The sequence below is a fragment of the Gadus macrocephalus genome, chromosome 8 (assembly GCF_031168955.1).
Source record: "Gadus macrocephalus chromosome 8, ASM3116895v1".
Taxonomy (NCBI): domain Eukaryota; kingdom Metazoa; phylum Chordata; class Actinopteri; order Gadiformes; family Gadidae; genus Gadus; species Gadus macrocephalus.
In genome coordinates this window covers 17254715-17279187 of record NC_082389.1, presented here as the reverse complement: position 1 = coordinate 17279187, position 24473 = coordinate 17254715, and the positions used below count along the sequence as shown (strand labels likewise).

General features: G+C 48.3%; 1 protein-coding gene across 1 annotated transcript in view; it reads left to right on the top strand.

Moving 5' to 3' along the window:
* mast3a (microtubule associated serine/threonine kinase 3a) overlaps nt 1–24473 on the top strand; it is a 30393-nt gene continuing 5920 nt past the window's right edge. The window contains exons 1-23 of the mRNA XM_060059586.1: nt 1–675; nt 2310–2398; nt 2916–2988; nt 6487–6507; nt 6737–6815; nt 8942–9099; nt 11424–11499; nt 11832–12041; nt 13723–13824; nt 14525–14657; nt 16099–16163; nt 17391–17476; nt 18104–18312; nt 18636–18774; nt 19268–19400; nt 20135–20300; nt 20809–20910; nt 21395–21517; nt 21658–21773; nt 22063–22247; nt 22501–22622; nt 23362–23553; nt 23946–24169. Of these exons, the coding sequence (XP_059915569.1) occupies nt 590–675; nt 2310–2398; nt 2916–2988; nt 6487–6507; nt 6737–6815; nt 8942–9099; nt 11424–11499; nt 11832–12041; nt 13723–13824; nt 14525–14657; nt 16099–16163; nt 17391–17476; nt 18104–18312; nt 18636–18774; nt 19268–19400; nt 20135–20300; nt 20809–20910; nt 21395–21517; nt 21658–21773; nt 22063–22247; nt 22501–22622; nt 23362–23553; nt 23946–24169 (2889 nt within the window). The 5' untranslated portion in view covers nt 1–589. The remainder of the gene's footprint in view (nt 676–2309; nt 2399–2915; nt 2989–6486; nt 6508–6736; nt 6816–8941; nt 9100–11423; nt 11500–11831; nt 12042–13722; nt 13825–14524; nt 14658–16098; nt 16164–17390; nt 17477–18103; nt 18313–18635; nt 18775–19267; nt 19401–20134; nt 20301–20808; nt 20911–21394; nt 21518–21657; nt 21774–22062; nt 22248–22500; nt 22623–23361; nt 23554–23945; nt 24170–24473) is intronic.

The following is a 24473-nucleotide window of genomic DNA, read 5'->3' as shown; positions in this document are numbered from 1 at the left end:
CCAAAAAAAAAAAAAATCGTATGTATATGCAATTCGAGTCCTGTTTCTAACGTCGTCCACGAACCGGCTACGGTCCGGGGACCATGGGTTGGGAATCGCTTCAGTAGAACACGTGAACTCCATGACCGTCCCAGTACCCTTGTCTTATGACCACTTCCTCTCCCACATTGGCCCCACCTCTCCTCTCAAGATGTGCTGCTGCTGCTGCTGCTGACATGGTCGCATCAAGGCTGCCTCGGTGGAAACTTTCTATCACTGTACTGTTTGGGCGAAGAGACCACCCGACCAAAGCCTCAGCGAAGGACTAATGGCAGTTTTCTTTTTGCTCAATAAAACAAGGCAAAGTGGAAAACTGAGGCGGGGATGTCAAGCCCATTGGCGGTCTACTGGGCTGCCCTGCCCGGTGTAAAGAATCGCTTTGAGCCGACGCTACAAGGACTTTATCGTTTTGGACGTGGCGTGCTTTACTACCAGAAATAATTTGGACAAGGGGAAAATGAAGGGATTCGATCCTTTTATCATGAAAACACTTCTTTACTAGTAGAGGACGATTCTCAGTTCGGGACTCTTTGCCTTCTCCACTCCCATCATGTCCGACCAAAACCACTACTGGACGCTCTTGCCGAGCTACAAAACCAGTTTTGTAACTGGGAACATGATGAAAAGAACAAAGGGGTAAATAAAAGACCATAACCAAGTTGTAGTAATATGCACAGTATTGCATGAAGGGTGTGCTTGTTGGCCTGTATTCATTATTATTCTGCACTTCTGTGGGCTGAGCTGTCCCTCCCTTGCATGGCTGGACCAACTGCGATGTGATTAACGCCTCGATCGAGGCGTGTTATTGTGTATTTACTCTGAACACACAGCTATGTACACCATGCTAACATGACCGGCTAACCTAATCCGGCTCTGGTGGTCTCTCGGTGTCAACATCAGCCTCCTGGTGTGTCGATACATCCGTCCTGTGTGTGTGTGGTTTCCGGACAGGAACGTGGCCCAAGTGGAGCCCGGTGTCGTGGCCATATTCACTAGGGCCCCCACAAAGGGGTCCACGCACCGGGGTCCACTAGGGCCTAGTGGAGCCCGATGTGGTGGGCCCCAGTGGTCCCCGGTGTGTGGGCCCAAGTGGCCCCCGATGTGGTGGCCCTAGTATAGTGGCCCCTGGTGTGGTGGGACAGCAGCAGCAGTAACATGGGTTTATTGTCCTGGAGAAGCTGCCAGCAGTCGCAAACAGACCCTGTAAAGGGACACAATATCCTACATAAATGTGTTACTGACGAATTTATACTAAATTCCCTTTTATTATGAAACAACACACAGACTGCGTCTTTGTTTTTATGCATAGTGGTAACCTGCTCGACCCCCCCGGTTATACTGATGCTGTCCAGTACCTAGTTTAATGTAACAGCTGAGGAAATAAAACCGTATGTTTCGGAAATATGGCAGCACTGCAGTTGGCACATTTGAGCTTCAATAACATGATGACTAATGCCTTAATGGAGTCTCTTCTACCGATAGACTGGATCAAACATGTCAGCTCGCCAATAGTTGGCAAGCATCCATCCCCATTCGCTGTCCTCTGTAAACCCGCCTAGCACTACCACTAGTTCATACTGCCTTACACTGGCACTGTTGTTCCTAGTGCAGAACCATGAATAGTTCCATCAATGATGTGTGTGGACAACTCCCGTCACATGATCCTGCTGGGGCACATTGTTGTTTTGATTCAATTTTCTCTATCTCTCCAGACTCCTCCTATAAGCCAGTAGTGATTGAATGGCTCACTCTGTGTTTATTTACTTAACTGATAACGTCCATGGTATGCCATTTAATGAGTCTGGGTATTTCTTTGTTTGTCCCAAGTCCACCTTAAGTTTAGCTTGGGCCCCAGATACCCCTGTCTGACCCAATCTCCGGTCTCCCCTTTTGAGACCATTATAACTTTATTGGTTTGAGCCCCTGCCTTATTATATTTTAGAATAAACTGGCATCCATGACATATCCAGGATGAACATCACGATATGATGCTATTAAACGAAGATTTTTGGAATACATAGGAAAGCAAACCAAAATCAAGTCCCAGTTCCCATCATATTTGTAGCGGCGATAGACGTGTGTGTGTACATCTTTGGATTGCTGTCCATCTACAGCATGCATAGAAAAGACAGCTCACACTGAATAACACGGAGCCAAAACAACAAACACCAGACTCCAGTACTGTGAGCGTCTGTCTGTGCTTTATTGTTATTGTAAACCATATTGCATCAACAAGTCTCCCCCCTCCTCCTTCCTCTCTCTCCATGTAGGGCTCGCAACAATAAGAGGCGGAGTCTGGCCATCGGCACCCCGTCGCCCACGCTATCACGGCCGCTGTCCCCCCTCCCTCTGGCCACAGGTACAGGCTTGTGTGTGTGTGTGTGTGTGTGTGTGTGAGAGACAGACAGACAGACAGGTTCACACCAGGCCAACGGGTCTGAGTGGAGTTGCAAAGTAACATGGGAGTTGTCAGTGAAAGCTGAGCAATTGACGTGGTGGCACTAAGCCAGGCGTTTGGTTTTGACACGGTGTCACATGAGGTGCGGGGCCGATGGTTAAGATGGTAAGTCATGTAGTGAAGGCAAGGTTGAGCCTGTGGTTCAGCAGACAAGGAGGGGTTGGATCATATTGGTTGGTACCGACGATGAATGAAAGTGGGAAAGGAGTTTTGTTCCAACCGAAAGTGACTCGAACGATGAACTAGTGTAAACACATCCGACTCATTAGGGGGGGAATATACAAGCGGTATACTGTAGACACGTCAACTAAATTCACATATCTGGATCCTTGTCGACAGTTTGATGGTTGAATGCATGCATGTCTTTTGATGGTTGACTGCTTATTTGAGGGTTACACGCCTGCTTGTGTTTGTCTAGCTGGTAGCAGTCCGGCAGAGAGCCCCAGAAATGTGTCCACCAGCTCATCTGCCAACTTCCAGTTTGCCCGCAGGTAAGAACTGTACAAAATACGAACAAAAACAACATTGAAGTTTTCGAGCTTCTTAACAAGACACCCTATTAAAGAGTGTCTTGTAGGATTTCCTTGACTTTGATGAAAAATTGGTAGTTGGAAAGTTTTAATTTGAATAAAGCCAAACCAAGCAGCCAGCAAGAAGAAGGCCTGGCGGCAGGGCAGGTTGGGAGGTGGGGGGGTGTTGGGAGGTGGGGAGGTGGGGCTCGTGGCAGTTTGGCATTGGTCAAGCCAGTTAAAAGCCAGGAAGTCATTGCACTCAGGCATCACCCAGGGCAGCCGTGATAAAAGAGCAACTGCCGCGAGTGGGTTCCATCCTGTCCTCAGAAGAGTATGAACTAACAGCCGACCGTAGCTAGAGAGAGGGAGAGAGAGAGGGAGAGAGGGAGAGATTCTAGCCCATCAGTCGATTTGTTTTCGTACACACTTTAAGGAAGTATTATTTATAGTTAATTACTTACAATGGCTTTGAGTTGCTTTGGAGTTTTATTACATTAGGTTCGCTGAAACCACCACGGAATACACCTTTGGAGACGACGGAAGGAATTTTCTTGGCACCATACTGCATGACTCATCTAAATCATTTCAGATTAATTTTTTCCGAAAGCGCTGCTGTGACTGCACTTTGTAGAGCTCTACTGACTCAATTTGTTGTCGGACGAGTGCAGAGCCACATATTCTCTTTTGGATTGTTGTTTAGAAGATATCTCCTTCGGTGTGTAGGAATGGGGATCGAGACCCGGGTCAGTAAGGACCGGGTTCACAATTTCTAAAAACCTGAAAATCATAAGATCCGAGCCTATCGGTACTGCTATCAAGTCTTGCGGGTCCTACAACATATATTATATCTCAAGAGACGAGTCATGTCCTTTTGAATTAAAACATTGGTTTACAAATAGGGAGGCACCGTATATTCGGCCACCGAAAATGGCCTAAAACATAATTTTCCGAAGGAGTAAAGGCCGATATATGCTCTGTTTTAGACGTAACGCGTAAGCACGTAAGATACATAACCCCCCCTTGCGCGGTAAAATATCCCCCCTTACGTGCTTAAGTGCGTCGCCCAAAATTCCTGACTATGCGACTAAAACACTACGGCCCTACGCAGCTCGCAAAGACTGTGATTGGCCAGCTAACCACATCCTTTCAGGAGTCTCACATTTCCGGTTTTACAGCAACCTTAACATCGTTCAGAGTGTGGAAAAAGACCGCTAACCTAAACTTAGCTACTGCTACTCTCGTCGAAAATACTGGAAGTGCATAAATATAAACAAGCCAGCGATTTCCACTTCCACGCCCACAGATTCGTTCGTTGCTCCCCCTACTGTTCTGGCGGAGAATCCCCTTGCAACACGCGCAATCCTTAAGGAACCTTAAAGGAACCGTAAATCAAAACTTGTCTAAAACAAGTCCCTTGTGTAAATTACGTGCTTACGTCTCTGCGTCTAAAACGACCCTAAATCGGCCTTAAAAAGGCCGGAATGTTAGAAAACGTTCAGTATTAAATAAATATTTTGCATCAAATTTGTAATTGATATTTTTTATTGAAAAGCAAGACAAAAAAGTTTATAAAGGACATTTAATTGTTTGATTTATGCAATGGTGAACATTTTTAAAAAAAAAATGAATGAAAAACAGCAAAAGCCACATTCGGTATTCGGTTTCGGATTTCGGCTAACTGTTTCAGTATATTCGGTTTCGGTTTCGGCCAAGAATTTTCATTTCGGTGCATCCCTATTCACAAACATACATCGATTGCCTAATGAAGTTAGGGAATTCAAGTGAATTGCCTGCCAATCGCCGTTAAACTAAACAAAAAGAGTTGAATTGGCTTACCCCCTTGATGTTTCCTGTGGGTGGTTTGATAGTAGGATGGCTGACCGTGCAAACGTTCAAAGGCTTGGCTACAATACAGGGAAGCCAAAGTTTAGGAGGAAGCGAAATGCCATTTATGCGCAAAGTAATTTCTTGTAAGGTGGGGGGCACACCCAAAATCAAGTCTTAAGCACCTCAACGTTGCGTATCGTGTAGCACCAAAAACAAGTTCCTTTAACTGATACTGGAACACCACCAACGCCATTGCAGGACAGTCCTTCACTCACGGTGCGTTCACCCCAACTTCTTACCAAATCCCATTCAATGAAATTATGTACAATTGATATAATCCAAGAATATGTATGATTATGAATCTTGCTGCTGGCTAAACAGCTGCCTAGTGCCTTCCTCTGGCCAGCTTGCTTTCTGACCTTAAATGTAATGACTAGAGATCTGCTCCACGTTTTCTTCCATTTGTTTTAAACATGCCAACATCTGAGAGTTTAAAAATACATTTTCCAATAGCGATATAAGGTTTTAAGTTTCCTGGATAAAAATGCAAGATTGAATAGACCAATTAACAGGCAAGGTATGCAGCATCATACAGTCATAATACTAATATTCCTAACTAATATACTCTAATAACTAATATACATTTGATATTATTATTACTATTTACCATGGTAAAAATATCCTGTACAAGACGGTAAATTACTCATCCAAAAATAATAAGCATTAACCAACACTTTAGTGTGAAAACAAAATACTTAAACATGAAACATCAACGAAAAAAAAAAATCAGTTAAACAATAAAAGTAAAAAAGGTTCTGTGACAAATGTTTTTATTGTCCCGCCTTTCCTTCAAATAATGCAAAAGTATCGATAGCCGGTATCAATAATGACTTGGATTGTAAGGGAGTCTCCAAAATGGATTCCATATCCATTCAAATGAATGATCCCAATCCCTCCAACCTCACGGGAGTGATGCATGAAGCGCAGCATTCAGTGTCACACTGGAGCCGGTGACAGATGTTGGATATGAACCAGATGAGCCACGCCGCGCCACGCCACGCCACGCCGCTTGTGTTATTACAGAGGCTAATCCCCTCTGCTCGAGCACGTCATGGTTCCCCAACGAAAGTGTTCTCCCAATGTTGTTATGTCCCCTCTGATTCAACTGTAACCCGACCCATACACACATAAGCTGCTCCTCTCCCCGGTATTAACCTCATCGGAAAAAAAGAAGAAAATACATTTCATCCGTGTGTGGCGTTGAATCTATCCTAAGATCTAGTCAAACAAACAGGCTTGCGCTCTCTTTGTGGATCTCGGTTGAATCAGATAAAGGGCAGGCGAAAGAGCAGGATGAGCCTGGGGTGTAATATTAGTAACCTGATACGAAATGAAAAGATTAAATGCTTGAGGTTGACGGTAGACATGAGCTAGGGACAGTTATTGTTGTTGTCGTGTGATGGAGCAGGACGGTAGCTCAGTCGGTGTGCAGTAGCTCCCTGCTGGTGGTGATTTGGGACAGACAGGACAGAACTGGCAGTAAGGCATTGCTGGTCACTATCGTTAATCCCTGTACTCTCTCACCCCATATCCTTTTCTCTTCGCCCTGTATCTCTATGTCTCTCTCTCTGTGATGTCCTTCTCCTGTAGTCAACTGGCCCGCAACGAAAGGTATCACATTTCACTTATTTTTATAGTATAATTGATATTCACTGTATACATACCCTTTTTAAGATTTTGTGATAGGGGAACATTAAAACGTCATGTACCTAAATAACAAAGTCTAAATGTTTCACTCTCTAAACAGTAAAGGCCGAACCCAAAACATTGACAAATGCATCATATCAATAGTAGTGTTCTAGTCGTCTGACGGTGTTGTTGTTCACGGTGTTGTCTGCAGAGCGGATGGAAGGCGGTGGTCTGTGGCTTCTGTTCCGTCCTCTGGTTACTGCACCAACCCGCCCAGCTCCTCGGTGTCGGTGAGTACGCTCACACAACACCCCCTGCCGTCCTGCCTCTCTCTCCGGCTGCGTTGCTCTCTGTCTCTGTCTCTCACCTCCTCACGGCGCTCTCACCAAAATCATCACCATCACCATTGAACACGCGCACACGCGCGCGCGCTCTCTTGCATTGTATATCTGTGTGTTGTGCCTCCCACTTGACTTCATCAAATATGCATCTGCTTTGTAAACCAGTGCCCCGGGAGGGGTTGCCTCGGCGTGTCAGTACGGAGCCACCAGGCAGAGGGTCCTCCAGGCTGCCAGGCAGACGGCTGCTGCAGCCTGGTAGCTAAAGACTGTGATGCTGTCGCTACTGCTCAGATTACAGTGACCTTTATCCCTGGCTTTCATTTATATGACTTTAAAGACAGCTGACGGGACAAGCTTTGGATATCTTTTATGAATTTATATTGATATAAATCGGGTTTCAATGGTTGCGTGGTTTTAACATCAAATGGGATGGGATCGACCTCGACATTTGAGAAAGTTTTAGACCTTGTGTCGATAAAGATTGAGATAAAGACGTACAGATTGGGATGGACAATTTTCATTTGAGGTGCATTGTTTTTTATCATGATAGAGGGATGTGTTCTGCAGTGAGGCATTGCTAACAGATTTCTACTTCTTCATCATCATCATTCATTGCTATTAGATTATCATGTCTGCTTTTATCCAAAGTGATGAACAGCGAGGTACAGGTCATTAGAGAGGGGTTAGCCATGTTGCTCACAGATGCCTACAGACACCAACCACGTGTCCAAGTGACAGAACCGACATTTCCTTTTGCTGTTTTTGTTTATGCAGCTTTTATACACTTTGACAAGCAAAGCAGGATTGTAGGTCGAGCACAGTGCTCATCACCAAACCGTCCGCTGTGAGTTATGTTTATTTGACTTTGTTGCTGCCCATTTTAACCACCTTTCCAGAAACCCCGGAAAAGTACCGGAATTGGTTGGGCTGATCGCTAGAAAAACATTGGAAGGTGTTTTTCAGGTTTTTCCTTTCTCTAGATGACATCATTGCCCGGCAAATATTAACATAACAGCTCATTTCCTCGTTTGACACTTCTTGTGTTGGGGACTGAGGCAGGTGAGGGAGTTAGCTGGTTAGATGGTTAGCTGGCTGCTGACAGGTTATCTACCCAGGGAGGAATCTGGGGCCTTGAAATTGCGGTCTGTGAATAAAAAACCAAAAGCAGAACAATAAGCGGGCCTTCTGTCCCGGCAGCATTTGCGACGGCGTGCACCACACGGCTCGGAGACGGTGAGGTCAGGCCTCTGGGCACAATGCTCCTTTCAGGCCTGGCTGTCACTGAGGCCTTTATCCCGCATCGCTCGCAGCTCACCCTCCTCCGGTTTCCTCTTTGGACTAGTTTCTGATTGCCTTTCTCTCACTGCCGTTAACCCTAACTCCTACTCTCTGTTACCCTCGCTCTCCCATCCTCTCTGTTTCTCTCTCCGTTCCTCTGTCTCTCGGTCTGCCGCTGTCCGCTATTGATTCTGTTTTTATGTATGTCGCTCTGCTTCCCCCCGTGCTGCCTCTTGTTCGCCGTGCGGTTTCTTCCTGTCTCAAGGCAGATTAAACGGTTGTGCGTCTCGGAAGGTCTCTTGTGAAACCTGACCCCCAGAGCAGGCGTCTCATAAAACCGAGCGGGCCCAGCATCTCACACATTGTGGCTCAGAGAGGTTCAAACGAAGCAAGCGAAGGGTCTGATATGACACAAGAGCCCACATAACAACATAACGCACGCTATCAAGGATATAAAAAAATGTAACTTGCATAATAATAATGATATAGGCGTTACCGCCGACTATATTCATAGCATACTGTAGGGCAATGTTCTACATATCTAAATCAGTATTTATTTCAACGTGATATCCAAAGCTACGAAGAAACATGCAGGTCATGAAGCTTCACTGGACGGAGAGAGAGAGACACACACAGACGATTGGGTGTTTCGGCATTGTTCTGACTCGCGTGCACAACAGGATGTTCTGAATATCGGAAGCTGATGGGGAATATGAAACGTGTAACACTATCACCCTCTTTCCATTCCGATCTATCTCTTTCTCCTTCTCCTTCCTCCCCCCCCCCCCCACCGCCAGTCCTCCTCTTCCCAGGAGTTGCTCCACCAGCTGCCGCACCAGCCCACACAGGACGACCTCCACTTCCTGTTCAAACACTTCCGGAGCACCGAGAGCGTGGCGGACGAGGAGGCGGGCCACGCCCCGCCCGTCGTACGCCTCCGCTCCCGCAGTCTCAGGTAGGCCCACACACCTCAACGCCTGCTCACACCCATTTCAGACATGACCCCCTTTAGGCACCCTGCACATCTACTGGCACACCCACCTTCAAACTACCTCTAGATCCAGCTTAGACCTGCCTACAGACCTGTCTCTAGGTCTAGGCTAGCTTCAGGCCACCGTCTGACCTCGCTCTAGGGCTAGACTAGCCTCAGGCTACCGTCAGACCTGTCTCTAGGTCTAGCCAGGCTAGCTTCAGGCCACCGTCAGACCTCGCTCTAGGTCCGGACTAGCTTCAGGCCACCGTCAGACCTCGCTCTAGGTCCGGACTAGCTTCAGGCCACCGTCTGACCTCGCTCTAGGGCTAGACTAGCCTCATGCTACCGTCAGAGCTCGCTCTAGGTCCGGACTAGCTTCAGGCCACCGTCTGACCTCGCTCTAGGGCTAGACTAGCCTCATGCTACCGTCGGACCTCGCTCTAGGTCCGGACTAGCTTCAAGCTACCCTTCGGATCCGTTTCAGGCCTATCTTCAGACCTGCGTACAGCTCTCCCTCAGGCGTACTTTCGGCCAACCTTCCCACCTGTCCCATTCCGTGACAACACTATCTTCAGTGTGAAGACACAGCTAAACTTCTGCTGCTGCGTTTCCGTGCACCGTCGGAGCGGAAAAAAACCTCTTCAGATACAAGAAAGGTCCCTTTAGCATTGTGACTAATCCTGAGAGATAAACGATGACTACTTCATCCGCACAGGCTGAACGTGACTAATGGGATGTGGCTCGAGTGGAAACGTTAAACATGGCTGTCTGGTGAGCTCATGAATGATTGCTCGCCATCTACAGAGAGCGGAGCGCAGGAGATTGGTCATTATCTCAGAGCTGCTCTCTGTGGTGCACATTCCTAAAGAAGGAGCACTCTCAGACGTGGTGTTGCTCTGACCTGACCCCAGAGGCTGCTGCCTAGGGCCTCTGGACACTCTTTATGAGTGGCTGGGGGGAGGTGGAGGAGGAGGAGGAGGTGGTGGAGGAGGAGGAGGGAGAGGGGGAGGAGGGAGAGGGGGAGGAGGAGGAGGAGGTGGCGGCGGTGGGGACTTGGTCGGGGATTGGGTTTCCTGTGACGCGTTCCAGCTGGCTGTCGGCTACATGGAAGGTTCTGGACCTGCTGGCCCCAGTGGTCACGGTGTCTCACCGTAGTAATCTTAAGAAGTGGAGAAGCGTGTCATCTAGTAATGGATTAGGTCAGTGATTTAGAGACGTGGCTGCTGAAGGGTTCTGAACACGTTTTGTCCAGACTTTTAATCCTCAGAAGTAGGAGCATGTTATGAATCAAACCCCCGGCTGATGGACAGGTCTTTAGCTTGGCCCGGTTATGAGGGGCATGCCCTCTGTGTTGTTCCGACTCTTTAAGACTGTCTACCAATCTAAAAGTAACGATCCACTCCAAGAAAATCCCCTAATTGGACTGATGGTTGCTTTGTGGGTTTATAATTGGAACGTTTGATATGCTTAGCTGCAACTTTCAGCCCAAACCATGGAGGAAACACCCAGGAACCGTGTCCGTTGAGGCAGCCCACGTCGTTTATTCAACCAGGACAAGCATTCATTTTGTCTGTTGGTCAAGTCCCACGCTGAAATGACTGCCACACACATTGCGTTTTTACAATTGCCCCCTGAAATAGACTTTGCACAAGTGTTACGTGAAACGATGCCGAGGGGAGCGTTTCCACGCTGCGATGGCGCCCCGTCATTCAAATAGACGGCAGCTCATGGGAAACCTTCCCAAGGCTTACCGTTGGTGCTACGGCATGCGTGAGCCACTCCAAGGAGACCCCCTGAAATAGCATGTGATGTCGTGTTTTGTGTTGGCGTGCAAGGGGGGGGTGGTTATTTCTGTCGTCGATGATGACAGTACGTTGATTTGCAACGGCTGTGTCGCGATTCAAGAAAGTGCAACTGAACACCGTCGTGCACAACAGATGTGGTCAGAAGGAGATCGTTGGTGAGAAGTGTTATCCGTTGAGGTTTTACGTGCATATGCTCTGTGGCTCAAGTGGTATGGCAACACAAATTGTAGTAAATAAATATATATATACAATACAATATTGGGTTCAGTAACAAATTACAACTTTGCTGTGTTGTTGTGGGACGTCGTGACGACGATATAAGATTGTAATTCGTGTAGAGGAACTGATGGTGAATGGTCTGTTCTGAGGTCTTCCACATGCGGTTAATATTTCCTTTGCATCCAGTGTGAAGACATGCCTTTCTCTCCACCAGCCAAACAGGCAGTCCTTCCTACATTTACCATCTTTCGTTTTGCTTTGTTTTGTGTTTCTCTCCTGCAGCCCCGGTCGGACCTGTGGGACGTTTGACAACGAGATTGTTATGATGAACCATGTTTACAAAGAACGCTTCCCCAAGGTACGGCGAGCTCCACCCGAGCTCCTTGTTTTCACTTCTTGTTTTAAATGCGACGTTAAACGACCACGTCACAGTTAACAATCCTACTACCATTCCACGCATAGTCTCCTTTATTTAGTTTTTTTTAACGATGCGCGTTTTTGTTTAAGCCGTGCGTGCAGGCGTGCGCCTTAACCCACGCAGGTCACCTCACACCATCCTTGCTGCATTCTCATTGTTTTAGTTCTCCGGGGTTTTGCAGGGTGTCCCGTGTAATGCCGATACCCCCGCCCCGCCCCGCCCCTCCCCTATACTAAATGCCTGGCGCGTCCCCCCGCCCCTCCTCTCCCCAGGCCACGGCCCAGATGGAGTGTCGTCTGCTGGATGTCATCGCAGAGTCGTGCACCGGCAGCGCCCTGCCCCTGGCGGACGGCGTGCTGGGCTTCATCCAGCATCAGCTGGTGGAGCTGGCCCGCGACTGCCTGGACACGTCCCAGAACGGCCTGGTCACCTCCCGCTACTTTGTGGAGCTGCAGGAGAAGCTGGAGAAACTGCTGCATGAGGTGAGGGGGGGGGGGACCGTGTGTGTGTGTGTGTGTGTGTGTGTGTGTGTGTGTGTGTGTGTGTGTGTGTGTGTGTGTGTGTGTGTGTGTGTGTGTGTGTGTGTGTGTGTGTGTGTGTGTGTGTGTGTGTGTGTTGGGTATAGTTGCTGGTACAAGTTTGTACTGGTTACCGGAAGACGTTTGTACTGGTACTGGTGTGGAAACATAGATTGAGTTTGTTGAAGTCCCCATATAGAATTATACAATGCTCCCAATTATGGTACCCTATTATGATGTAGGTTGTTTGAAAGCATAACAACTCTAGGTAAACAATCTGTAAAAAAACAATCAGTTTTTTTTACTCCTAAAGTTTTTATTCCAATTGTCATCAACATTCAGCAATTGTAACAGTTAGATTAAATGTCATTGCAAGGCCTGTAATTGCCACCTGGGACATAGTATGTCTTTGAATTATATATTTGCTATGAGAACATTGTATTTTACAGTTTGCGTGGTTTTGTCGTGAGGTTAACCATGTGATGACCTTGTGATTTATTAACATAACATACATACACGCAAGCAAATGGAAATGTGTGTGCTGCTCTATGCAAAAGTTAACCTTTCTTTATATAGATGGCTCGGCTAATGACATCATCTTTCTGATGGAGTTGGCTAACATCATCGTTAGTCTGTTTGACAGGGGATTGGTCTATAAAACAACCTTCGGGGCTGTGGAGTTCATTTATAAAGGTCTCACTGTGAGTCTCCTTACCCACGTTGCTCAGTCTTTTGGAGTTACTAGGATGAACACTGTTGTTGCTTTTCTTCGCCATAATATATTTTATTGAAGTACGTCGGCACTTCATAGCTTGGCTTGTTCCCCCAGGAGTTTTCTGGGTAAGAGAGATGTTGGACTGGTTCCTGCTCTACTTTGAAAGAGAAGCGACATTGCTGATCATTATATAACACTGTCCGTGTGCGTCATCTTTGTTGTGCGACGGTCACGTGCGTGGGCTAGGAAGGAATTCTCCTGGGCTCTGTGACTTTTGGCTCAAGCCGTGACAATCGATCGGTTGTTACTCTGGCGTCTGCACACAAGTATTCAAATCCATTATGTGATTGGCGATGTGGACCAAAACACACACCCCAGAAATAAATGGCTTTGTCAGAATGTTTACTAACGCCTGCTAAGGTTTAATAGTTAATTGATGTCATGGCATTACGTTGTGACACAAACCTGTTGGGTAACCTTGCGTCTAACCTTGCGCACGCCTACACTGTGACTTCATGACCTAATTTAGCCAGCCCAATCTGTGTTCCTTCATGGCGATGCTATGCGAGGCTTCAGTCGCGCGGTATATTGTAATGGTCATTAATATTCAAGACCCATAATCTAAGTTGCTCAAGCGTTTGTCCTGGGAGAAATATATAAATTGTCGCTGTGATTACTAAATTGACGACAAAATGCATTTACATAAACCGTTTACAAATAGGTTGGCTCGCAAAGCCATTTTTTAATATGGCAATGTTTCCCAACCTGGGTGCCGGGGGCCCTTTGGGGCAGCCTGCTGTGTAAATGCAGTCACAGGAGATTTCTGACAAGACTAATGTTGCAACCATTGCTCTACACAACGTGTTCTTCCACACACGTCTTACCCCTAGTACTAAAAATCGTCCGGCCCTTCTCTTTTTCTTCGATCAGGCGTACGAGCGGTCAGAGAGCGAAGAGGTGACCGTCATCATCAAACTAGTGAAGAAGATCCTCATCATCATCTCCAGGCCAGCGCGCCTTCTGGAGTGTCTGGTAAGACGGGGGTCCGGTGGGGGGGACTCTGTCTCTGGGGTTTAAGGGGCCCAGTAGTGGTTATTATGTAGAATTGATGGTTTGTCAGGTCACATTCCAGTCACTCACCAGCAGAGACCTGCTTGTCTTCTGCAACTAGGACATCAGTTACACTGTTGGTGTCCCACAAAGCCAGCCATACATAAGTTATGTACTGGTTTTCAACCACGCGGTGATGTTGATATTTTAATTTAGTAACACATGCTGCATTACAAATCTGCTGTCTTGGTGACTACTCCGGTTTTTTGATTGGTTGGCTCACTCATCTTCAACCGCTTGAAGATGAGTGAGTGAGCTCAAGCGACAAACCGCTTGAGTGTACAGGTTTAATATCCATGCAACAGTTTCAAGATATTTTATATTCATTGACTTGTGATGATGTCTCATCAGATTCCAATAATATACTCTCCCTATTTCTTTTTCATCACGGTTCGTGTGCTTGTACCAATGGTAATGCATTGTATGAATGTGTATGAAATAGTACAAAGACACTGTTGTCCTTTTTGGGTTCATATTTCTTCCTGGTCTATTTCAACCATTGGGAGCTGGATGTTGATACATTCTACCACATTTAGTTCCTGGCTAAAAACAGTACACAGCCCGGGTAGTAGTGCAGCACACAGCCATACACAGTCAGCTAACGCTTTGGGCCCTCCTGCAGGAGTTTGACCCGGAGGAGTTCTACCACCGCCTGGAGGCCGCCGAGGGCCACGCCAAGGGGGGCCAGGGCGTGAAGACGGACATCCCCAAGTACATCATCAGCCAGCTGGGCCTCACCCGAGACCCCCTGGAAGGTAAGGCCGGCCCCCGGCCCGTCTGAAGCACCGCTCTGCCCGCCGTTCTGTGTTGATTTGTTGTTGTTTTTCTGCTGAGGCTCCATTCTGAGAGCGCGATGTTCTCGACCTTGAACCTCCCTGTCACATGTCCTCTCTCGTCCAATTAATGTGGCGTAGCTGTCTCACTGTCGTCCAAACGACAGCCGTGGTCCAAATAACCGGTGAAGAGGTCTTGGAGGATTGGGATGGGAATCGAGACGTCTTTTCTCTAGAAAGTTTGGTTTTCTTACATTGGGTTTGGTTTCAAACAATTGAAGTCAAATCTTCATTATTGAGCTTTGGCACTTCATGTTTTGTCTTCACAATATGTGTAGAGAATCCCAATTCAATATTTTCTGTGCCATATGCTTCCTCGTCAAGATATTAGCAGCGCGGAGGCGGTTCGTTGCCAGTTTCCGCTGTATGTTACTATGTGCACGGGTCATTTCCTGGCAGCGCCCTGGCCTCGTGTGAACCCCCCGGCAGTGGTGTGCAGTTTGCCCACGCCTCCACTCACCCCGGCCCTGAGATAAGAGCAGTCTGATTAAACCCTTGGCGTGGTCCTGTGGTTCACCCAGCTGCGGTCGGCTAGACTTCGTGTGAACCCATTGTTTATTCAAACCCTGAGTCACACAGGGCAAACGAAAGTAGGATTCAGATATCAGTTAGTTAATCGGAATCACACCTCGCACGACTCCTTCATTGGGCCAGGGGATGCAGAGTCCAGCTGCTCAGATCAACACCTATTGTACAATGTGTTGTTGGGTAGCGCTGTGTGTTTATTGTATCGTGGTGCCATGGTGTGGTTTGTGTTGTCTTCAGTTGCACTACATTCAGACTGGGTATTTCTGTCAAATATCCGTTTGGTCATTGAGATTTTTATGAAGGTTTTAGGTAATTTAGTCTTGCCCATTTGAGGTTTGTTGAGGAGTTGGGGGGAGAGAGATGGTGGCTGTTGATTAAAAAGCGATGCAAGTAAACTTGTTTTGGAAATGTTTCCTCAACCTCATTTAGAGATTTATTCTAGGTTCTAAAAAAAACAATAAACAGGCTCATGTCCTAAGAGCATTTAATTTGCTCCATAAACTACGACCTACTTGCTGACAAAGCTTGTTTCCTTGTATATAGTTTCAACTATTTTTAAGAAACTGCTATGGATAATATGTATCAGATATGTCAGAAATGTACTTTAATTATCTAGCATGTGTTTTTAGAATGCAATGAAATCAAATGCATGATATCAGCCCAAATATAGCACACATCACAAATCCAAAGCGTTCCCACTTCCTTGAGAGATCCCCGTGTGGCTCGTATTCCCCCGCTGGTCTCCTGGGTCTGGGGCCCACCAGGCCTGGAGCCGCCCGGCGGGGCTGCTGCTGTCCTGAACGGAGCTTAACCTTCAGCCTTCCCCTGCTCATAGATGTGGCCCACCTGGAGCAGACCAGCCCTGGGCACGCGGCCTCCGGCCTGGACGACTCTGGAGAGGTAAACATGATTATATGGGAGTATGATCTAGGCATGAAAATGTATTGGTGGATGATGATGATGGTACTGGTGCTGGTGATGATGATGAAGGGTAGATTTGAGTGGCGGCCATGGAGCGCTACTACTAGACCTCATGTATGTCCGTGCACTGTTGTATATTTATGCCTGCATTCTTTTTTTTAACACTCACTCGTGGTAAGACAATGTTTTCTCACGATCAAAAGCTCATCAATCCTAAAAGTTACGATGTTTGTGTCAAGAAAAAAAAAGGCAAGTTTGCTGTACGTGTTTGCAAGATGCATTGATTTAAATACATCTTATTACCGCTGTTTCAGCTGTTCTTTCCCAAATAATTTAACCAACGTTATCATTTACCGTAAAACGAGATTTTGTTTTGGAAGGCTGGGAGGTGGCCTACTTTGCTCAATTTTATTATTGTTATTATTTTTTACATATGTTAAACACATATTTTTTTAACGCATGGAATAGCCTACTACAGTGTTCATTCATGCAGTGCAAGTTTCCACAATCCACGTCATCATCATAATATTTCAATTAGGGAAATCGTTTGCATGTATGTACGTAAGGTGTATAGCCTACTGGTGTGTAAGATTCAGTTGCAGTTCCGACCTGCCATGATACGTGAAAATAGCAACCCCAACTGCGCTATCCGCAGGACAGTTGCGCAACAGCTTTATCGACGTGTAAGATAGCACCATGTATCATTTGCGCCGGAACACGCCTCTGCTTTTCGCCAACATGCCTCCAAGGGCGCAAGTTTAGTGGCTAGGTTTGCTGTGGGGGTGCAAACTAGCAAAGACACATGCGTCGGTGTAGAAAGTCAATTGCGCTAGATGCAAGATAGGGCACCTTATCTTTTTATACAGTCTGGCCCAATGTTGCGTGCAGATTCTACCTTGCCAGCATTTCAATGCTGTGCATACTTGTATGGGCAAGAAGCAAAAGTCTTAAACTGAACTTCAACTTGACAGTTAATCATTATGATAATGATTGATGTGGAACCAAACAACACTGTTAAGTAACACATTTAGAATAAATACAGATGATGAATATATGGATGATTATAACTTTTAATCCACGTGTAGTCGGAGAGCATTGCAAAACTTCTGCAAGGGTTCTCACTATGAGTAACATGGATAGAGTTGAGCAATTGGGACAACAACAGCGGTGCACTAGCTAACTTCCTGTTTCCTGTGTGTGATTCAGAGCCGGGTGGCGTGCACCCCTCCCCGCAGGAAGCCCATGGAGAGCGACTTTGAGACCATCAAGCTCATTAGCAACGGCGCCTACGGGTGAGTGGGGTGGGCGGGGCCCTTGTTTGGGTTTCTGCTGACTCATAAAGTCACCGGCCCGGACCACTCAAACCCACAGTGGAGTTATGTTTTATTTTTTATTTGTTTTTATTGGATAATACCTCCCTGTTTTACATCATACATACGTTTTATGTCCCCAACGCCATGACAAGCAGAGCCCAGAACTGTGATGGATACAACAATATGTCAACAGATATTGTTGGATAAAGCACACGCTTGTCAAATCTGAATTCATTCTATTCCAGAAGAGTGTAGAGTGTTGCCAGGGTAGCATAAGCACAAAGGGGCAGTTCTGGTGTCCACCCTTTCCCCCCCCATCCTTAAGATTTCTTATTTCTTTCCTCTTTATATCCACCCTCCTCTTCTTCATCTGTCATTCCTGTTCACCCGTCTTTGTCTCCCTCCCTCTGTTCATCTTCATCTCCATCCCCGCTGTTCTGCCCCCTCTCCTCCTAACGTCCCGACTGTTCTCTGTATCCTCCCTCCCTCCCTCCCTCCCTCCCGCCCTCCCTCCCTCCCTCCCTCCCTCCCTCCCTCCATCTCCTAACGTCCTTCCTGTTGTCTGTGTCCTCCCTCTGTCTCTCTCTCTCCCCCTCGCTCCCTCAGGGCTGTGTTCCTGGTGCGCCACAAAGAGACTCGTCAGCGCTGTGCCATGAAGAAGATCAACCGTCAGAACCTGATGCTGAGGAACCAGATCCAGCAGGTGTTCGTGGAGCGCGACATCCTGACCTTCGCCGAGAACCCCTTTGTGGTGTCCATGTTCTGCTCCTTCGACACCAGGAGGCACCTCTGCATGGTCATGGAGTACGTGGAAGGTCAGTCTCTTGGAACACCCTCGCAATCGCGACCGTCATGACCACGCTTCACTTCTCTGCCCTATTTCTGTGTTTTGTTAACATTTGAAAAGTAAAACATTTCCATGAAGTAAAGGTTCAAACAGATGTTAGACAGGATTATTTTCAAGTTCAAATGTGGGCCAGTAAACATTGTAGATGATCGTTACGACATTATAGAGAAGTGCTTAGGGGAAGGCTGTTTTGTATAAGGGGTGTCAAGAATAGTTCATGTTTCATTTGATAGTTGCATTAGACTACCCCTCACTGTGAGACCCTTGGGTTCCTGATTGTCTGTGCTCCAGGCGGGGACTGTGCCAACCTGCTGAAGAACATCGGGCCCCTGCCTGTAGACATGACCCGGATGTACTTTGCAGAGACGGTCCTGGCTTTAGAGTACCTTCACAACTACGGCATCGTGCACCGAGACCTCAAGCCAGACAAGTGGGTTCCAGTATTATCTTAAGTCTGATCCCGGCCAGTGTGATCTGCAGCAGCCTTTCAAACTGGAGTTCAACGCAACTCAAAAATAACTAAACCAGCGTGATCTGAAACCCTGTTCTCTAAATTAGAAAATGGAAACCTGTTTCTCTGTAGCAGCCGTTACAGAGAAACAAAGCTCCATCCAAGTTGTTCTCACTAAGTCTATCTAGACCAGTTCATCTAAATCAGTCTCTGTTTTTTTAAGTGTGTGGTTCCAGGATTAAATAAGGACTAGCATTTCATGTAATTCAAAGAGAATAATTTCTCCCAGTTCCCCAGCTGACTTCTTATGCTGGAGCCCTTTTTATTATTTAAAGATATCTGGCCTTCTTCTGAAGACTCAGTTAATTTCTAAGTCTTCTTCAAGTCAAGTATCTAGATCTCTTGCCTACATTATTTGCTGTTTACCCCTTGTGTGTACAACACTTCTTAGTTTTCTCCTCTTATTTTCCAGTTTGTTAATCACCTCCATGGGCCACATTAAGCTAACAGACTTTGGCCTGTCAAAGATCGGCCTCATGAACATGACCACCAACCTGTACGAGGGCCACATCGAGAAGGACACCAGGGAGTTTGTCGACAAGCAGGTCAGTATCTTCTCTACCTTTCTGTCTTTCTTTTTCGCTCCCTCTCCTCACCTCTCTTGTCTCTCTACTACTATCTTGTCTTTCCTTCCTCGCTTGTCTATCCTCTGCTCTTTTGTCTCTCCTCTCTTCCTGTCTCTTCTCCCCTCTCTTCTCCTCTCTTCTTGTATCTCCTCTCTCCTCTCTTCCTGTCTCTCCTCTCCCCTCTCTTGTCTCCTCTCTTCTTGTGTCTCCTCTCTTCTTGTCTCTCCTCTCCTCTCTTCTTGTCTCTCCTCTCTTCTTGTGTCTCCTCTCTCCTCTCCTCTCTTCTTTTCTCTCCTCTCCCCTCTCTTGTCTCCTCTCCTCTCTTCTTGTCTCTCCTCTCTCCTCTCTTCTTGTCTCTCCTCTCCTCTCTTCTTGTGTCTCCTCTCCCCTCTTCTTTTCTCTACTCTTCTACTTCTTTCCCCTCGTGTCCTCTCCTCTCTTCCCTTACCCATGTCTTATTTTATTAATGTTTGCCGTGATCTAACACAATATATTATAGAGGGTGTTGGACCCCCCATAGCAGAAAGGATCTGAGTTCGATCCCCCCAATGCCCACAGCTCACGTTCAGAAATCCTCGAGGCTGAATCCCTGGCCCTGATTTTCTTCGCGGGTCATGGCCCGCATATGAACCCACTGTTAGTTGCTTTGAATAAAAGTGTGTGCTCAATGGCTCTCTGGCTCTCCCGGTCCAACCACCCCTCTCCTCCCCCAGGTGTGTGGCACCCCGGAGTACATCGCCCCCGAGGTGATCCTGAGGCAGGGCTACGGGAAGCCCGTGGACTGGTGGGCCATGGGCATCATCCTGTACGAGTTCCTGGTGGGCTGCGTGCCCTTCTTCGGGGACACCCCCGAGCAGCTCTTCGGACAGGTCGTCAACGGTAAGTCCGCGACACGCGGCCAGGTCTGCATGCGTGTGCTAGTAACCATCCCGTACATATGTTAAACACATGTTGTGTAATGAAGGGCAATGGCAGATTTGAGACACAGAACTTGATCGTTGCTTTTTGCTTTCTTAATTTATAATAAGTTGCTAGCTCGTGCTAACGACGATGTTGGCTGAGTTGGGGACAGCAGAAAGCCTGCAAACCACGTCTACTATCCGTGCTGCTCTCGTGGTAGCAGAGTGGAAAAGGCAGAGTTTGTAACAGTGGAAAGTAGTTCTGTAGCCTTGGGAATGTGTGAAACGGTGGTGTCAGCTCTCTGAAGTCATCCTCGTGAATATCTCGCTCTCCGCCGACGGCATCAACAACTGCCGCCTGTGAATCACTAATTACGCGTGCACCGCTGAAAGGGCCTGGCAGGAAGTAATGCTTCAAGTCGGAGTTTCCAGAGCGATAAAGAGATAGTGAAAGCGTGACGTCTAACCCCTTCCCCTCCCTGCCCCAGATGACATCATCTGGCCGGGTGGAGAGGACGCGCTGACGGCGGACTCCCAGGACCTGATCACCAGGCTGCTGAGGCAGAGCCCCCTGGATCGTCTGGGCACAGGTGGGTGGTCCGCCCCCCCGTGGGGACGTGATGCGTGGATGGATGCAGGATGGATGCAGGGTGGATGCAGGGCGGGGCCATTATATATAAAGAGTTCAACCTTCTACTTCGGGGCGCTGGTCAATAAAAGAGAAGGCTGTCATAAGTTCATGTTTATAAAACATATGACCAAAGGGTTATTAGTAGTAACGAGAGGTTTAGCAGGACGATAGACGTTAGAATTTGGGCGTAACCCAGCAGGTAACCAGGCGGTCACCCAGCGGGTAACCAGGCGGTCAGCCCTTGCTGCCCTGGCTCCCTGGCTCTGCGCCGTCTCCCCTCGTGGGGTCGGGCTGCGACCCAGTAGGACTCCCCTTTGAGAGCCAGAGGGTTCCCGCGGTGCGTCGGGCCGGTAGAGGCAGGGCGTCACAGCCATGGAGGGCTCCCTGGGCCTGGCCTACCGGCCGTCAGCGGTTCTCAACGCGGGCTGCTCTGTGTTTTCCAGGGGGAACCACGGAGGTGAAGGGGCACTCGTTCTTCCACGGCCTGGACTGGACCGGCCTGCTGCGGCAGAAGGCGGAGTTCATCCCCCAGCTGGAGACAGAGGACGACACCAGCTACTTTGACAGTAAGAGACGCAGAAGAGGGAGGCTGAGGCAGCTGCATCTTGTTTATTGTATACCTTCGTTTGCTAGTATTTATATACCAATTATATTAAGTTGTAATTTTGTGTGTGTGTGTGTGTGCGTGTGCGTGTGTCCTCCCCAGCGCGCTCGGAGCGGTATTGCCACTTGGGCTCGGACGACGATGATGATGAAACCAATGATGAAGAGTCTTTCCAGGAGCTGCGTCAGTTCTCCTCCGTGGCTCATCGCTTCAGCAAGGTCAGCGCCCCCCCCCCCCCCCCCCCCCCCTCCTCAGTGGTCTCGCGTTGACCTTAAAATAATAACTAACTGATGACTATACCCACCGGGAAACGGTTCAAATGTTCCAAAAGTCCCGCACTTCTCTATGTCGCAAGCAGACGCCCTGCCGCTTGACCCCTGACTCAACACAGTCGGCAGTTGAGTTCCTGCTCCGCCGGCCCCGTCGGGGAGCAGTAAAGGGTGGTCTGATCTCGTGTTATCTTATCTGACGCCTAATAAAGAGAGGTCCCTCCCACTCGGTGTCCAGGTGTACAGCAGCACCGAGCTCCTGTCTACCTCCACGCCGTCCAACCAGAGCCTGTCGTCGTCGGAGCGCAGCCACAGCGAGGAGAAGGAGGACCGCTGGGATGGCCGGGGGGTCCTCTCCCCAGGGGACGGGGCCCGCTCCCTGGCCCCGGGGGCCGAGCGCCGGGCCGACGGACCCAGGGGAAGGTGTGTGTGTGTGTGTGTGTGTGTGTGTGTGTGTGCACAGTACATTTAATATATTATGTGTACTTGTGGTGGATTGATAATAGTTATTATACAAATATTACTACCATTGTTATTGTTCAATATCCATGCGATCCTGCCTCCATGACATCACACTGTAGTTGCCACTCCGTGTCCCCTGACCCCTGGCTCGTGACCCCTGACCCCTGGCTCGTGTCCCCCTGACCCCTGACCTTGTGGTTTGTGGCCCCGGCAGCTTGCGGCCCCGCACCTCGTCGGGCTCGTCCCAGTCGGAGCGCAGTGCCAGCCCCCTGGTGATGAACAGCACCCAGAGCCTGGACACCATGACCCGCTTCTCCATCTCGGCGGAGGAGGAGGGTGAGCCCGCCGCCGCGGTCCCCCCTCAGGGGGAGGCAGGGAGGGAGGGCTAGCTCCCAGTGGGAAGGGATCAGATTAAAGGAGGGGCTACAAGTGTTTCCATGGAGCTCATCGGCGAGAGCAGGGTAGTCACAGGGGTGGTGGGGGTTTGATTTGAAATATAGTTTGAATTAAATCCCAAATATTTGTTATCTTAGGTTTTATAGAATTTATATTTTGGTTGTCTCTGCAGTTTGTCCGATAAGGCGAGCAAAGTAGTCTTTACTTTGCTCCTCTGGCTTTGTCGGTCAGAAATATTGATTGCATTGCACTGACTAGACAATGGAAATAAATCAATAGCTAATCTTAAACAAAGGAACGACCTCCATTGTTAGTTTACAGACGGGCATACGTTACACATACTCACAAACACACCTACTCACCCTCGTCTCACTCTCCGTTTCACCATTCATCTCATTCCGTCTCACACTCTTGTCTCACCCTCTGTCTCACTATTCATCTCACCGTCTGTCTCACCCTTCGTCTCACTGTCTGTCTCACCCTCCGTCTCACTATTCGTCTCACTGTCTGTCTCACCCTCCGTCTCACTATTCGTCTCACTGTCTGTCTCACCCTCCGTCTCACTATTCGTCTCACTGTCTGTCTCACCCTCCGTCTCACTATTCGTCTCACTGTCTGTCTCACCCTCCGTCTCACTATTCGTCTCACTGTCTGTCTCCCCCTCTGCCTCCTCTTCTAGACGGGATGGTGTCCAACCTTCGTCGCATCCGTCTCCGTAGCAACAGCACGGGCACGCGGCCGTCGTACCGGCGCGGCGCCTCCCGCCGCATCGCCCACCAGCTGGAGACCCCCGAGAAGGCCCGGCCCCCCGCGGGCTGCAAGGTCCCCAAGTCGGCGTCGGTGTCCGGCCTGTCCCTCATCATCACCCCAGGTAGGAGGGAGGGCCAGAGCCATGTCCGTAGTGTCAATCACTGGTTCAGTCCAGCTATGCACATATCGTTATACCCGTCTCAAACAATGACTAATGCAGCATAACTCTGCACGTCAAACAAAGCCACGGTTTATATTTAACTAGGTTATTGGATCTAGGGGAGAGAGGAAACACTGTTGACACTGTTGGATTTTGATTTCCGTTTCATATTTGTGTCGTTGTCAACAAGTCATTTGTGGCGCTACAGCTCCCTCTACAGCCTGTTAAATGAATTACAGCGCAAGGTTTTTGAATAGAAAACCCTATGCTTTAAATATGATGCACGCTGACAATATGAACACCTCCGTTGTTGTTTACTGAGTGGCCGTGTTTGCGCCATCGTTGCTCCCCAGACGACTCGGCGGCCCCCCCCTCCAGCCCCAAGTCCACCCTGTCCCTCTCCTCCAACCCCTCCTCCCGGGACTCCTCCCCCAGCCGGGACCTGTCCCTCAGCGTCACCTGCCTCCGCCCCCCCGTGGTCATCCACAGCTCGGGGAAGAGGTTCGGCTTCGCTCTGAGAGCCATCCGCGTCTACATGGGCGACAGCGACGTCTACACCGTGCATCACATGGTCTGGGTACGTCAGCCTGTGTGTGTGTGTGTGTGTGTGTGTGTGGGGGTGTGTGTGTGTTGTATGCTAGTCAGGCTCTCCAGATCTGTCATGCAGGAGGTCCCTTGTGGGTGTACTTTTGACCCAGAATCCACCAGAAATGTTTAGCATTTAAATATGCAATATACTCTGTATCTTATACGGTACAGTGTTCCCCTATTCTGTCTTCAAGCATACTAATGATCACCTGCAAATATATATATCATATATCAATTTATTTAGTTTATTGTGGTGATCCACTTCTGGCTCACGGCCCACCGTTAAAGAACCA